General features: G+C 44.7%; 1 protein-coding gene across 5 annotated transcripts in view; it reads right to left on the minus strand.

Moving 5' to 3' along the window:
* The window catches only part of nid2a (nidogen 2a (osteonidogen)), a 154,559-nt gene that overhangs the window by 70,841 nt on the left and 66,747 nt on the right, over window positions 1–16,971 (minus strand). For all 5 annotated transcript variants that reach the window (XM_060933647.1, XM_060933646.1, XM_060933644.1 and 2 more), the window contains one exon: window positions 5,996–6,142. In XM_060933647.1, coding sequence (XP_060789630.1) covers window positions 5,996–6,142 — 147 coding nt within the window. The remainder of the gene's footprint in view (window positions 1–5,995; window positions 6,143–16,971) is intronic.

A 16,971-nucleotide genomic window follows, 5' to 3' on the forward strand; every position in this document is an offset into this window, starting at 1 on the left:
CCTTGAGGCAAGGCTGCCTTTTTCCGGGATCCGGAAGCTGCAATTTATTGATAGTTTTGTGCTTGATAATAAAATAACAAATAATTTATATTATTTCCCCCCTGCTTTATTAATTAATTTTCGTTGTTACGAATGATATATATTCATTTTAAAGCATTACAAAAAGGCATTACATACACTTTAAAGGGCTAAAAACCCTGTACAATTTACACTATATTTTTGACAAAAATCACACATCTTAAAAGAAGTCTTTGGCTGTGAATTGAGAATTGTGATTTCAGAACACATCATGTAACTAAAATCTTATTTAGTGCCAGTATAACCGAACAGAGTTGACGTCAAATTTCTAGCAAAGTGAGAAATTTTAAAATAAAACCTCAGAGCACGATCACTGTTATGATGCTCGTCTAAAACTCACAAAACACATACAAAATATAGTACTGGCAAACCAAAAATAAAATAGAGTGGTGTCTTTTATCCAGCCATGAACGACTACAAGCTTGTCTTCTTTGCATCTCGTTTTAAAACTTGTTTTCTCTAGACAGAACATAACCACTAATACACTAAGTTCCTGTTTGTTTATGTGACCCCATTTTCTGCACAAGTCCATATTGTGCTGATGATGTAAGCAAAACAGTACTTTTCTTTACTCAGAGGGTGTGGGACCAGGAGTCGGATGGTTGTCCTAGTCTGCTCACCGGATTTAGATCAAGACATGCCAGAACCTCCAGTTTGCATCATTGGGGCTACATAGAGTCCCCTATATGCCCTAAATGTCAGGGATCCCCACAAGACACTGACCACCTAGTGTTGCATTGCCCAGTAACAGCAGTGCCAGTGGGCTATGCCACTATACATGAAGGAGGTGACACCTTTAACAACTGGCTTAGAGATGCTCATTTGGAGGTGTGACACCATACAAAACTACTTTTCTTTAATCCTAAGTCTGTCATTAGAGGAGTTTCATCATATCTGGGATGAAGAACACGTGTTATGGCACAATCTGTAACAGAATTCAGCCAAGAATCCTTTCACACAGGGTGACAAGTAATAATCTTAAAAAGCTGTTGTACAACCCCGATTCCAAAAAAGTTGGGACAAAGTACAAATTGTAAATAAAAACAGAATGCAATAATTTACAAATCTCAAAAACTGATATTGTATTCACAATAGAACATAGACAACATATCGAATGTCGAAAGTGAGACATTTTGAAATTTCATGCCAAATATTGGCTCATTTGAAATTTCATGACAGCAACACATCTCAAAAAAGTTGGGACAGGGGCAATAAGAGGCTGGAAAAGTTAAAAGGTACAAAAAAGGAACAGCTAGAGGACCAAATTGCAACTCATTAGGTCAATTGGCAAAAGGTCATTAACATGACTGGGTATAAAAAGAGCATCTTGGAGTGGCAGCGGCTCTCAGAAGTAAAGATGGGAAGAGGATCACCAATCCCCCTAATTCTGCGCCGACAAATAGTGGAGCAATATCAGAAAGGAGTTCGACAGTGTAAAATTGCAAAGAGTTTGAACATATCATCATCTACAGTACATAATATCATCAAAAGAGTCAGAGAATCTGGAAGAATCTCTGTGCGTAAGGGTCAAGTCCGGAAAACCATACTGGGTGCCCGTGATCTTCGGGCCCTTAGACGGCACTGCATCACATACAGGCATGCTTCTGTATTGGAAATCACAAAATGGGCTCAGGAATATTTCCAGAGAACATTATCTGTGAATACAATTCACCGTGCCATCCGCCGTTGCCAGCTAAAACTCTATAGTTCAAAGAAGAAGCCGTATCTAAACATGATCCAGAAGCACAGACGTCTTCTCTGGGCCAAGGCTCATTTAAAATGGACTGTGGCAAAGTGGAAAACTGTTCTGTGGTCAGATGAATCAAATTTTGTAGTTCTTTATGGAAATCAGGGACGCCGTGTCATTCGGACTAAAGAGGAGAAGGACGACCCAAGTTGTTATCAGCGCTCAGTTCAGAAGCCTGCATCTCTGATGGTATGGGGTTGCATTAGTGCGTGTGGCATGGGCAGCTTACACATCTGGAAAGACACCATCAATGCTGAAAGGTATATCCAGGTTCTAGAGCAACATATGCTCCCATCCAGACGATGTCTCTTTCAGGGAAGACCTTGCATTTTCCAACATGACAATGCCAAACCACATACTGCATCAATTACAGCATCATGGCTGCGTAGAAGAAGGGTCCGGGTACTGAACTGACCAGCCTGCAGTCCAGATCTTTCACCCATAGAAAACATTTGGTGCATCATACAATGGAAGATACAACCAAAAAGACCTAAGACAGTTGAGCAACTAGAATCCTACATTCAACAAGAATGGGTTAACATTCCTATCCCTAAACTTGAGCAACTTGTCTCCACAGTCCCCAGACGTTTACAGACTGTTGTAAAGAGAAAAGGGGATGTCTCACAGTGGTAAACATGGCCTTGTCCCAACTTATTTGAGATGTGTTGTTGTCATGAAATTTAAAATCACCTAATTTTTCTCTTTAAATGATACATTTTCTCAGTTTAAACATTTTATATGTCATCTATGTTCTATTCTGAATAAAATATGGAATTTTGAAACTTTCACATCATTGCATTCCGTTTTTATTTACAATTTGTACTTTGTCCCAACTTTTTTGGAATCGGGGTTGTAATAACACAGGGTAAAAACAGCTTTGGGGGCATGTAGTAGGCGGATTTCAGCAGATGACATAAGGTGAGACACAGATAAAGGAGACAGCTGTATCAAGACACCATGACACTATTTTCAGATGGATGTGTGAAGCCCTTGTTTTCACTCCTCTTCAAACAAGCTCATTACACCTAAAACAAACCCCCACTGCCAGTTAACAGCTGTGGAGATAACACCATCTTCCTCCTCTTGTGTAGTAGAGAGAGAGGTAACACACTGTTGTACACTACTACAGCTTTCTTTAATCGACCCAACCCTAATTCTCCATGTCCACCATTTCCACAAATTGTGTGATATATCCTCTATCACCTGGGTAACCAATTCTTCCACCTAAAATTTCTTGTGTTGACCATCATTTTTAAAAATACCAGAGACATGAATACCAAAACACTTAAAGTCTACCGGTACTGGTTACGCTTATAACATTAATCTTGCTTTATGTATTACTTATAGACAAAAGACACGCACATTCAGTCAAAAAAACAACGTAAAAGCACTTTTGTGAACAATTTTATTCCGTGAATTACCCGCAGAGGCAGAACCACAGGGAGCAGCCATTGCCAGCCGGAAGTGGTGTACAGTCATTGATTCCGGGTTATCAGGTGCGAGTAAACAAACAGTATTCTGTGGGTCGAGATTCCCAGTTCCCAGTCAAGTAACTTCAGAACACGTTGAATAAATATAGATCTAATACTTGTAATAGATCTTTATGGCATATCTATTATTTCATGGCATTGTGTGCAAGTAGATTTGGTTGTACTTTGGGGTCGAGACCTTTGCCGGCGAAGCTCAACAGGTTTAGAATGAATAGGTCATGTATTGAGATAAACATCTTTGCGAGTTTTTTTATTATACAGGCATGATAAACATATTGACAGGAACTTTATACTTTACACTTTCCTATGTGCCCACTGCCAAATATTATAGTTTTTAATTTACCTAAATTAGATGAAACATAAAACTTGTCACCTTACTCGGTCACACCAGAGCATGCACTTTCGCATTCATAAAAGACTATTCACATGCCCTGTGTCCGAAGTTGCTCCCTGCTTACTATACAGGACACTATATAGTGAGGACGCCATTTTGTAGTGCTGTCCGAAACGATAGTGAAGGTTATTACACCCTATATAGCGCACTCAAAGTATCCCACAATGCATCACGAAAAGTAGTGTACAACCGATGGTCACTAACCAAGCAATATATCCCATCATGCATTGTGGTCACGCTGAAAGAAATCAAATTAAAAGTCTCAAATTTGATTTAATAAAAGGCAGTGGCAAAGAAGAAAGTATTCAGCCTTGATTTAAAAAAACTGAAAGATGCAGGTGTTTTGTATTGATTAATGTGGGAAATATGCTCAGTATAATATGTATTTATCACAAAAATACATGCATGTATTTATTATTTTGAAACCCCATGAGCCAGCTGATATGGCACGTTTTAATTGTGCGACAGTAATGACGTAAATACCAGCGCAACGGACTAGTGTCTGAAAACGTTTTTTTAATTTTACCAATGAGCTCACTATATAGTCCTCTATATAGTAATTCCCTATATAGGGAGTAGAAAGTAGTGAACAAGTGAGCGATTTCGGACATAGGGATGGTAATGGCATGATAATTACTTTCACTCTTTCGGTTTCGATTGGTTTCTCTTTCACGGTGGGAACACCCACTGTAAACAGGATAAAATCTATCTGACATCCCATTAGGGATTAGGGAATAGAGGGATATATTTGGGCTATCGTTTGAGTTATTTGGAGGTAAAACTTGTTGCGAGATGGCATTCAGATTTTATGCGCTTCGGATGATTCATTTTATGATTCAGGACAGCAGCTCGGTTCAGTTTTGAGAACTGCGACACTGATGATGAACGGTGCCTTTTTTTTTTTTAACTTCAACTCGATCCAGCCAAAGATCAGCTCGAGTAAGTGTAAATATTTCTTCTATTTCTTATGAGCAGATTGGTTGATAATGTGTTATCTTAGACTGGTGTTTGCAACACGGGGTCAGTGACCAGTCCACTGCAGCCCAGACAATCGGACAAACCAACAACTGTGCGTCACTACCGGTGCTGGAACAGCCCATGAAGGAGGCAACATGTCGCTGACCATGCCTGACTGTTGGAGCAGTGACTTAAAACTCACGCGTACTTGACAAGAGCTTATGACGAACGTTACATGATGGAACCACTGGTATCATACGTGATCTTTTAAAATAACTAGTAATTAAAATTCACTACAGGTACACTTTAATGTATTTCAAATGGTAGTGTGTTAACTTGCAGGAGTTCATGATCACCAAAAGTGGGAGCCAATATTGTACACTTTTTCAGTTATTTACACTGCTTGGTGAATTGTAGCTGAATATAACTGTTAACATTCCTAGAGCCAGCAAAGATGTCGGCCTCTGAAGATGTCAGGCCTCTGAGCCTGGATAAAGAGGGCAAGCATCCCAAATCATTCTAGGCACTCCGCAATGTAAACAGAACGTCAAAACTCTGGCTCACTCACACAAGAGTGGATTTATGCTGCGTTCGATTATGAAAGCTTGAAGCTCATATCTCATTACTACCAAACTCTGATTAGGAAAAATCAAATAGGCCATTCAAGTTAGAATTTCTATTCTCAATTCCAAGTTTAGTAAATGACACATCAAAACAGCTTCTTACACAATCAAGAGGAAATAATGTATCACATGTCTACTCGTCTATATTTCTCTGAGGTTATATTAGTATTTGTTTTCAGTCAATGAACATACAGATAGAGTACATAAGATGGTTAAATCTATAATGTTGAAAATACAGACCAATACATCATGAACGTTAATATAAATCAATCATATCACTAATGCCATACGGCTAAGTTGTTGTTAATCCATGAGTTTTTGATGCTCAAACAGAGCAAACAGCTTTTAAGGAGCCATCCATTTTGTTCCACTTTGAAGCTCAAGATGGATGGATGGATGTGTCGAAGGGTGGGTAGATGGATGCATGGATGGATGGGTGAAAGGGTGGATGGGTAGGTGGAAGGGTGGGTGGATGCATGGATGGATGGGTGGATGCATGGATGGGTGGGTGGATGGGTGGGTGGATGGATGCATGGATGGATTGGTGGGTAGATGGAAGGATGCATGGATGGATTGGTGGGTGGACAGACAGATGGACAAACATTCAAATAGATAGAGACTAATACTAATGATTCTATGAATGACTGTAACTATATTGCACTGAATTGAATTGACTTGAACTGAAAAACCTTCTCTCCTTTCTTACCATAGCAGTTGCGTCCGTCTCCAGTGTATCCAGTAGCACACACACAGGTAAACTGCTGTCCTTCTCCTGGTACACATTGTGCTGTGGTGTCACAATCATGACTTCCTATGTAGCAGGGGTTCACCTGCACAGGACTTGGGACATGATCTGCATAGACAGGAAGGGATGGAAATAAAATTCTAATTCAGATTTCATTACGAAACCCTTTGTCACTCTGCAGCAGGACCGAAGGAAATTGTGTTTAAAAAGGAAATGACAAAACTAAATATAGGTCTTCCTGTTTGGCAGGGTCCATCAATAATGGCAAGGGTCCATCACTGTTATATCAAAACACTGGATCATTGATAGAATATCCTGTTTAACTAATCCCAGTATGCATCTTTAACAAATTCATACACGTGGGCATGAAAAATCTGTGAGTCATTAGCAGATGCTGTGTAAATGTATAAAGTATAACTTGTCTCTCCTTCACACTCTCATGGTGGCTGGTCCCTAAATAACACTGAGGGTCAAAGTACTTGACCCAGAAAGCGCAACACTTTAAAATGATCTATAAAACACAAGCTTTCTTTCTCTCTCTCTCTCTCTCTCTCTCACACACACACACACACACACACACACACACACACACACACACACACACACACACCATCTACTGCAGGACACTAATAGACCAAAACTAAGTGAGATTGCTCTCTAACTGAGGACCTTTCTTAAAGACGACAGGACACTTTTGTGTTGCAGTTGCCTGAGGAGGCTGAAATGACATAGCGTCGTAGGCTGAAACCCTGGCAGACATTAAAATCAGCTTGATTTCCTCACCCGAGGCCAGGGACCAATTTGGACAATTATCAAAGGCAGACAGGAAGACTTTTGTTTGAAGTGAGAGACCAAGACGGTCTCTTTTCAAAGCAACTCCACAGGGGATGGAGAAAAGCAGAGAGAAAAAACAAACTAGGGGACGAGCATTTGCTAATGAGGAAGGGGTATCCTCGGGTCTTTTTAACTGTGTCTTAATTAAAGGGATGAGACAGAGCTTAGATCTTTTTTTTTTTTTTTTTGGGGGGGGGGGGGGGGGATAAATGATGTTAATATGCCAGGTGGAAAAACACTTTCACACATATTGCTTTACTCTGAGAAGTTTGTTCCCATATGTGATGGGGATGGATTCATAATGATTGCATTTACTACCAATGTCCAATCACCATACTACAAAGGTGTAGGTTTGGTCTAAGCTTTGGTAGGGACATTACAACTTACTCCCCCCCATAACTTGATCATACATCACGTGTACACAACCACACTCATACTCAGCGGAACAGTTCAAGAACACTTTACTTATTCCTTTTCCAAATTCAGCATACATTTTGCATTTTGTCCTCTTATGCAGTTAAGAGAAAAACATTCCAGGTAAGATCAAAATAAATAACTATTATTGGGATCTTCTGTATTATACAGCAAACACAAATCCAGATAAGAACAAAGAAATAACTTCTTGCACTTCAGGTAAATGATGCAATCTCTACATTATTGGGATATTGTGCATTTAAGAGAAAAATATCCATATCCATTTTTAACAAACATGGGGACTAGAATATAGCCTACATGTTGCCATGATGTATTTAGCTCAGGTGAAAAGAAATTATGCTATGACTGAGTTCAAACTGGACAAAAAGAAAACTATAGTGACAAAAGCACAGATTCTTAACCTGCACAAGGCTTGCATCTATCTTCTGTTGTCTAATTTCATGCACAGAGTTTTCATTAATTAGCGACAACAACTGGCAAGCTTTATAGCCACCAGGCTACACTAGCACTAACTAACTAATTAAAACGGGAGCTATCAGCATCTTTCCATGACTTTCCATGACTTCCCGTGTTTATTGCATGTATCTGCCAGGGCTTTATTCTGTTGGCTACTACAGACAGTTAAAACTAGCACTCCAAAAAGACACGGGAGGGGAGGAGGAAATATAACACTTAGCTAAGCCTTCATTGAACGCTGCAATAATTGTGTTGCGTGACACAGCTAAATATCAAACTTCTGGGCGCACTATACTTACTGTCGCGATGGTGAAATAACTTCTAATGTCCCGTTTCTTTTTTGGTGGCAATGGCATTGTTGTCTCTTAAGCTTATAAAGTAGAACAGTGATCAAATTCAGAATGACAAATTTATAAACTTTCGGGCCATTATGAGCCAGATGCGTTGCCGCTTTCAGCACCACAGCACATGGACCTCTGCTTTCGCGTGAGGCTACCTGGCTGGCACCACTGATGACCATCGCTCTGTTGCAGCCAATGAAATAGTGGCATGGGTCGTCATAGCTCCGAATACATCTCAGAACCTCTCATAAACAAAACGTTTAAATTAATGCTACCACTGCGTAGTATATTGAAATATTACATTAATAAATGTAGATTTTCGCTATATTAAAATAAAATGGTAAATATTGGTAGGGACTATTTTGTATTCCCCAAATATTGATTGTGATATGTCCCTACCATCCCTATATAAATCTACGCTATTGCCATACAGCATCTACCAATAGACATACTGAGCCGTGAATTAAACTTACAAGATGCAAATGAAACATTTAAATTGCAATATGTTTAATGCGTTTTGTGATTCTGGTGCTGATCTGTTGGTTGGTGCTGTATTTTCAAAATTCCTCCAATTCCTCAAAATTCCTTAAGCCCCCCTAAAATGTTCCCAAGCCCCCCTATAATTTTCAGTGTTATTTATATATATACACACACACACACACACACACACACACACACACACACATATATATATATATATACATAAAATATATATATATATATACACACACACACACACATATATATATATATATATATATATATATATATATATATATATTAGTGCTGTCAAAAATGTCGCGTTATTAACGCGTTAACTTGACTCAATTTTAACGGCGATAATTTTTTTATCGCGAGATTAACGCTCTGTGACATGATGTAGGTTTTTCATAAGCTTTTGAAACTGCCAGGAACTTGGAACAGAGACTTTGCTTAGAAAACCGATAGCAGCTAGACTGTAATGCCACGCCCCGCACAGCCAGAGTCCTCTGCCCTCCTCCCCCCAAAGAACCAGCACGGGCAGGGCGCGCTAGTAGAGATGGGATTTATGGCTCTTTGATAGGATCCGCATCTTTGTGATCCGTTCTTTGAAAAGAGCCGTTCAAAAGACTGGCTCATTTGGCTCTTTTTAAATATTTATTCAGTTTTAAGAAGACAGCGTCTAAAGAAGCCAGATCCCTCTGAACTGTAAACTCAATGCTATCCCAGAAATCCTTCCTGTAATATGCAAATTTGGCCGCCTCTGATTGGACAGCGCGACGCATCAACAGGCAGAAAGTGTAAAAGTACAAAATGTGTTAAGTGAGCTGAAACAGTAAAGATCAGATTCAATGCAATATTTATCAACGAACAACTTAAAGTTAATATAATAGTGTACTTTATATTATAATCAAGCAAGTCAAGCCTACCGTCACTGTGTAACCTATCTCTCTCAAGCAGTAGATCACTTCACTCATGGTTCTCTTGCTAGCCCCGCGCCGGTGCTCGGCTTAGGTTTTACTTTGCAGTGGCTGTGTCAAGACGTGTTATGCTTTGCAATAAAAAAAAAAAATTGGTATAAAACAAGCCCATTCACTTTTTTATGCTGATAAGAGAATTACAATGTTTTTTTTATGTGACAAAAATGTGCGATTAAATTGCGATTAATCGCGAGTTAACTATGACAGTCGTGACGTTAATCGCGATTAAATATTTTAACCGCTTGACAGCACTAATATATATATATATATATATATATATATATATATATATATATATATATGTGTGTGTGTGTGTGTGTGTGTGTATATGTATATATGTGTGTGTGTGTGTGTGTGTGTGTGTATATATATATATATATATATATATATATATGTATGTATACTGTATATACATGTATGTATGTATGTATGTATGTATGTATGTATGTATATTGAAAATAGTGCAGACTTGCACATAACACAAACCAGCAAGAAAATGAGTCAAACAATAATATGTCTACAAGTTCTAGCTACGACACGAATAAAATTATCATGTTTCCCAGCATAGCCAGGTAGGCGGACATGCACGGTTCAGGCGGGAGCTGTATGTTATTAGGCCTTCTTGCTGTAACGTTACGTTCCTGAGGCCAGAGTTGTTAAAAGAAGAAGAGGACTTAATTCACAGTGAATGATACAGTGAACAAGAGATTGTAATTTGATGTCAGTCATTGTTAATTGCTTAACGTTACCTACATTTGTCTAAGGGGAAGAAAATGTGATGTTGTAGGCTACTTGTCCCTTTTAACATTATGGCAGCTAAATTGAACTTTATGGAAAATGTTAGTCAATATTAGCGTGAAAAGTTAAACTTGACAGCTTTCTATATTCTGTCCCATCTGTGTATTGGTATGTTCTTCAACTACTGCGAGTGAAAACTAAATGCCATTAGTAGCAATAGTTATGGCGAGAGAAGATTTAATGTGTCCTTTCAATTCGTTGGCTAGATGGATATATGACGATTTTTTAAGAGAGTGAGTGAGAAACAGGAGAGTGACAAGGGAGCTGATGCTGAAGAGGTCTGCGTGATCGAGGTCAGTAAATGTCAACAGAGAAAACAGGGCCGAGTTCAACCAATGCACCGTTTTGAGACGGTTTAGCTACGGTTTGATCTAGGCCACTGATTGAACGAGGTAGCCTATTTGGCCGCAATGTAGTAGCCCACAACGCTTTCCTCGAGTTAAAGATGACAACGCGTTGCATAAGAATGGAAACTGTAGGAAAACATTTCAAAACACTGTGACCGCATCGGCCTTTGCCTTTGCATCGGCCTTTGCATCGGCTTCTGAGTTTCTTTTCTTTCGTTTGGTGGGTGTGTCAGAAGTCACCATATCAGCACTGATGTGCAGGCTATCAAAAACCCACTGAATTAAAAAGAAAAAAAGACAACATGTACAGTAGGCTATCCACCTCCAGTTGAATGATATAAGAGTGAAAATAAAGTAATCCCCATATTTATATGCCTTAATCAAGCTTGGATAAAAGCAAATGGCAAGCGATGGCCCACTCAGCTGCTCCTGTCTGATCAACGCCTTTAGTGCACCTCTGTTTCTGTTGAATTAACTGTCTTGCATGGCATAAACTAGCCCCTTATTTCATATTCAGTTCTGGCCAACTTGACTTGTATTCCCTGTCTAGGCTTAGCCTATAGTCTAAACTAGTCTCATTGGATGTTAAAGATAGGCCAGCTTACATACAGTAGGCCTACACAACAAAATATTTAATGAATTAATGATTATTTTATAATAATTTAATTTAATGAGAACATTCATAGGCTACTGTAGGCCTCCTGTACATTGCCATGTCAGATAATCGGCCAATGCATTTATTTTGGTGGTAGGCTAACCCCATTCCTAACGTCATTGTAGAGCTCTCTGAAGTGTGGGTGGAGCACAGAGGACGGCAGGACAAAGCTTCTGGTACTAATAGGCTTTTTATTGTCAGACTTTCCAGTGTAACAGCCTACTTTTATGCTTTAGAGAAAAAAACACACACACGCGCTGTGTTCTAGTCCCGGGATGAGCTCTCTCCTCTGCTCTCCCTCTGCCTCCTTAAATAGGGCGCGGTTACTGGGAAGACACACAAACACAGGTTAATTACCGTCAGGTGTAGTGATTCTGCCACTCACCTTCCCTGGCTCCGCCCTCCCGTCATAGACCGGCGCTTGACCACGCCCCCGCTGCCACATACCCCCACCGCCCGACTCAGGCCGGGCACCTGTCCGGCCCGCAGCCGACTCCCCCCCCCCCCCCCCCCCCCCCTGACGGGAGAGGAAGTCCGCCACGACCATCTGTGCCCCCGGCCTGTGGACCACATTGAAATTGAAGGGTTGGAGTGCCAGATACCAACGGGTGATCTGCGCGTTGGCATCTTTCATGTGGTGGAGCCACTGGAGGGGCGCGTGGTCCGAACAGAGGATGAAAGGGCGCTCCAGCAGGTAGTAACGGAGGGCGAGGACCGCCCACTTGATCGCCAGGCATTCCTTCTCAATAGTGCTGTAGCGCCCCTCACGCACCGACAGCTTCCTACTAATGTAGAGGATGGGGCGGTCCTCCCCCTCCTGGGACAACACCACCCCCAGCCCTCTGTCCGACGCGTTGGTCTGCAACACAAAAGGGAGAGAGAAGTCAGGGGAGTGTAATAGTGGCCCCCCACACAGTGCAGCCTTTACCTCAGAGAAAGCCCGCTGGCACTGCTCCGTCCACTGGACCGGATCTGGCACCCCCTTTTTAGTGAGGTCAGTCAGCGGGCTGGTGACGTCCGAATAATTAGATATAAACCTACGATAGTAGCCAGCCAGCCCCAGGAACTGTCTCACCCCCTTTTTGGTCTTGGGCCTCGGGCAGGCCGCAATCGCTGTTGTCTTATTAATTTGGGGACGCACCTGCCCGTTGCCCAAGTGGAAGCCCAGATACCGTACTTCCACCCGCCCAATCGCACACTTCTTCGGGTTGGCAGTGAGACCCGCCCGCCTCAGCAACCTAAGGACAGCCCTCAGGTGTTGCAGGTGCCGCTGCCAGTCGTTACTATAAATAATAATGTCATCAAGATATGCGGCCGCATAGGTGGCGTGGGGCCGGAGGACCCTATCCATCAGCCGCTGAAACATAGCGGGCGCCCCAAACAGCCCAAAAGGAAGTGTGACAAATTGGTGTAAGCCGAACGGTGTGGAAAAGGCCGTTTTTTCCTGGGATAATGGAGTCAAGGGAATCTGCCAATATCCCTTCGTCAAATCCAATGTCGAGTAAAAGCGAGCCATGCCTAGTCGATCGAGCAGCTCGTCAATACGAGGCATTGGGTACGCGTCGAATTTAGACACCGCGTTGACTTTTCTATAGTCCACACAGAACCGGACCGACCCGTCGGCCTTGGGTACCAAGACCACCGGGCTGCTCCAGTCACTGTGGGACTCCTCGACGATGCCCATTTTGAGCATGGCCTGAAGTTCTTCCCGAACCACCTTTTTTTTGTGTTCGGGTAGCCTGTAAGGGCTGCTATGCACTACCACCCCCGGGGGCATCTCTATGTGGTGTTCTATGAGGTTAGTGCGACCGGGCAGGGGCGAGAACACATCCGAAAACTCGGCCTGCAACTGGGCGACCTCCGTGAGTTGGGTCAGGGAGAGGTGGTCTCCACAGGGGACCGGAGAGGTACGTGATGCCAATGTTCCTTTTTGAACCTCCGGCCCCAGCTCCGCCTTCTCTGGAACTACCGACACCAACACCACGGGGACCTCCTCGTTCCAGAGTTTAAGCAGATTGAGGTGGTAGATCTGTAGTGCCCCCTCCCTGTCCGTTCGCCTTACCTCATAGTCGACGTCCCCGACTCACCGTGTGACCTCAAAGGGTCCTTGCCACTTGGCGATTAATTTGGAGCTCGACGTGGGCAACAGTATGAGTACCTTCTCTCCTGGAGTGAACTCTCTAAGGCGCGTGCCCTTGTTGTACAGGCGGGCTTGCCGTTCCTGGGCCTGCCGCAAATTCTCCTGAGTTAGGTGTGTGAGCGTGTGGAGTTTTGCGCGCAGGTCCATAACATACTGAATTTCGTTTTTACTTTGTGAAGGTCCCTCCTCCCAATTTTCACGCAGCACATCTAAAATGCCGCGCGGCTTACGCCCGTATAACAGTTCAAATGGGGAGAACCCCGTGGAGGCTTGGGGGACCTCTTGCACTGCAAATAACAAGGGTTCGAGCCATTTATCCCAGTTACGTGCATCCTCACTTACGAATTTTTTAATTATATTCTTGAGGGTGCGATTGAACCGTTCGACTAAACCGTCCGTTTGTGGGTGATAAACGCTGGTGCGGATCGGCTTAATACCTAATAGCCCATACAGTTCGCTCAGTGTTCGTGACATAAACGAGGTGCCTTGGTCAGTCAGAATCTCTTTCGGGATTCCAACCCGGGAGATGACGTGGAAGGGGGCCTCCGCAATACTGCGTGCTGAGATATTGCGAAGAGGCACCGCTTCCGGGTATCGCGTTGCATAGTCCACCAGAACCAATATAAAGCGGTACCCTCATGTTGACCGATCTAATGGCCCGACGAGATCCATCCCAATTCTTTCGAACGGGGTCTCGATTAATGGTAGGGGGCGCAAAGGCGCTTTTGGAATGGCCGCTGGATTTACTAACTGGCATTCGCGGCACGCCGTACACCACTTACGGACATGGCCGCGAATCCCCGGCCAATAGAATTGGGCCATTATCCGGGCTAGTGGCTTATTCTGCCCTAGGTGTCCAGCCATGGGATTAAAGTGAGCCGCCTGAAATACCAATTCCCGGTGGCTCTTTGGAATTAACAGCTGTGTGACGCGCTCTTTCGTCTGAGTGTCCTGCGTCACTCGGTATAATCTATCCTTCATAATAGAAAAATAGGGGAAGGACGGGGTGGCGTTCGGCTGGAGCGTTTGACCATCGATTACTCTCACTTGGTCAAACGCATGTCGCAGAGTCTCGTCTCGCGATTGTTCTAATGGGAAATCCACGAGGGATTCCCCAACAGAAAGAGGAGGAGCCGGCGGCTCCTCACTCTGTCGCGGAGATGACGTAGACGGCTCTGCGACAGCAGCTCCAGCCAAAGCGACACCGGGACCTCCCCCTGTCAACTGGCAGGACCCACTCTTTACTAGGCACGTCATTAAACCCCGAAATCCCGGCCAATCAGTCCCCAAAATTAAAGAGTGGGTAAGGCGAGGATTAACCGTCGCCTTCACTATAGATTTTTCCCCTCTGAAATATATGTGGACCGACACCAAAGGGTAGCTGTGAACATCCCCGTGCACACACACAACACCTTCACCCCCTGTGCTCCCCCCAATGCCTTGTCTTGCACCAGGCTTTGGCGGATCGAGGTCTGATTGCAACCAGAATCCACCAACGCCTGATATGTAGCTCCTTGGACACTCACCGGTATGCGATACGCTCTGGCCCGATCGAGGGCAGCTTCTGGTGCGTCGGGGATCCGTACCACCGCGCCCACCTCCAATGCTGCGCACTGTTGTTGCAGGTGGCCCGGCTCCCCGCAGCGCCAGCAAACCGGCCCGGGCTTTCCCTCTGCACCGGTGCTCTGGGGCTCACTCACCTGAGGGGGGGGAGAGACAGACACAGAAGGGAGAAACGGGAGGGCACCACGGGTGCGGCGGGCCGGCTGGGGTGGAGCCGGCCCCCGCCTCCGTGGTGGGGGAATGGGGCGAGGACAGGACACAGAAGGGAGGGGAGAAAGAGAGAGAGAAGAGGAGAGAAGAGAAGACGCCGTCGGTTGTCCTGCCGCCGGAACAGCCGCCAAATGATCCTCCGCCAGTCCTACTGCCTGATCCAGCGACGCCGGGCGGTGGCGCTGGACCCACTCTGCGATTCCGGCTGGTAAGCGCGCGATGAACTGCTCCAGCACCACCTGATCGATGATTCCCTCGGTGTCGCGATCGTCAGCCCTCAGCCACCGCCAGCAGGCGTCCCGGAGCTGCTGGCCGAACGCGAACGGCCGGCCGACTTCCTCCAACCGCAGCGCGCTGAAGCGCTGGCGCTGTTCTTCTAGTGTGCGTCCCACGTGCTGGAGGACGGCCCGGCGAAGGTCCGCGTAGGCCAGCTGGCGGTTGGCGGGGAGCTGTAGCGCGGCCAGCTGCGCCTCTTCCGTCAGGAGGGGGAGGAGGCGCGCCGCGCGCTGCTCCATCGGCCACCCCAAGGCTTCGGCGACCTGTTCGAACAAAGTGAGGAACGCCTCGGGGTCATCCTGCGGGCCCATCTTGGTCACGGTGAGGGGAGACGGGCCTGCGGCCGGGGCGCTGGTGGACCCCGCCGACGCGAGGAGATGCCGGAACGCCTCGCGATCTTCCCGCTGGGCCAGCACCAGGGCTTCGAAGCGCCGCTCTTGCTCCTTTCGGAGCGTGACGAGTGCCTGGTGCTGGCTTTGCTGAGCTGTAGCGAGGGCGTGGACCAGGTCCGCGAACGGGGAGGATTCCATGGGGCTGCGAGGTTGGTGCTCCACCTTTTCCCGGGTTTCGGCACCACTGTAGAGCTCTCTGAAGTGTGGGTGGAGCACAGAGGACGGCAGGACAAAGCTTCTGGTACTAATAGGCTTTTTATTGTCAGACTTTCCAGTGTAACAGCCTACTTTTATGCTTTAGAGAAAAAAACACACACACGCGCTGTGTTCTAGTCCCAGGATGAGCTCTCTCCTCTGCTCTCCCTCTGCCTCCTTAAATAGGGCGCGGTTACTGGGAAGACACACAAACACAGGTTAATTACCGTCAGGTGTAGTGATTCTGCCACTCACCTTCCCTGGCTCCGCCCTCCTGTCACAGACCGGCGCTTGACCACGCCCCCGCTGCCACAGTCATCTAGCAATCTTGGAAGATATGATATTAATTTAACTTCAGGGTTTCATGTTAATTTTGTTTTTGAACTCCTTGAAGGGTGAGGCAGGAGAGGCTGAGGAGGAAAATGAGCATCAGGCAAGTTCAAGTCAGAGAAAGGAAGTGAATCCAGATTCAGAGGAGGTCGAGCAATAGATCTAGAGAAAGAAGAAACTGAAACAGAGACAGAAGGTGAGCAAGGAGGCCAAGAGGAAGAAAAGGATCAAGAAGCTGCAGCATCTTCTCTTAGTGATTTAGGTGATAAAGACACAGGGCCCAGACAGGTAAAGCTGAATAGCTATCCACAAGACATCTTTGGTACACAGAAGAGGGCATTTCACCACAGCTGGTTTGCTAAGTACACAGGGTTAGAGTATTCAGTCAACCTGAATGCTGCTTTCTGCTTCCCATACAGAGTGTTTGGCAAAAATATCAAGCATGATGGTCAGTTGTGGTTACAGAAATTGGAAAAAAGCTTTGTCTGTCTTTAATAAGCATGAC

This window comes from Neoarius graeffei, chromosome 11, assembly GCF_027579695.1.
Source record: "Neoarius graeffei isolate fNeoGra1 chromosome 11, fNeoGra1.pri, whole genome shotgun sequence".
In the NCBI taxonomy this organism is placed as follows: Eukaryota; Metazoa; Chordata; class Actinopteri; order Siluriformes; family Ariidae; genus Neoarius; species Neoarius graeffei.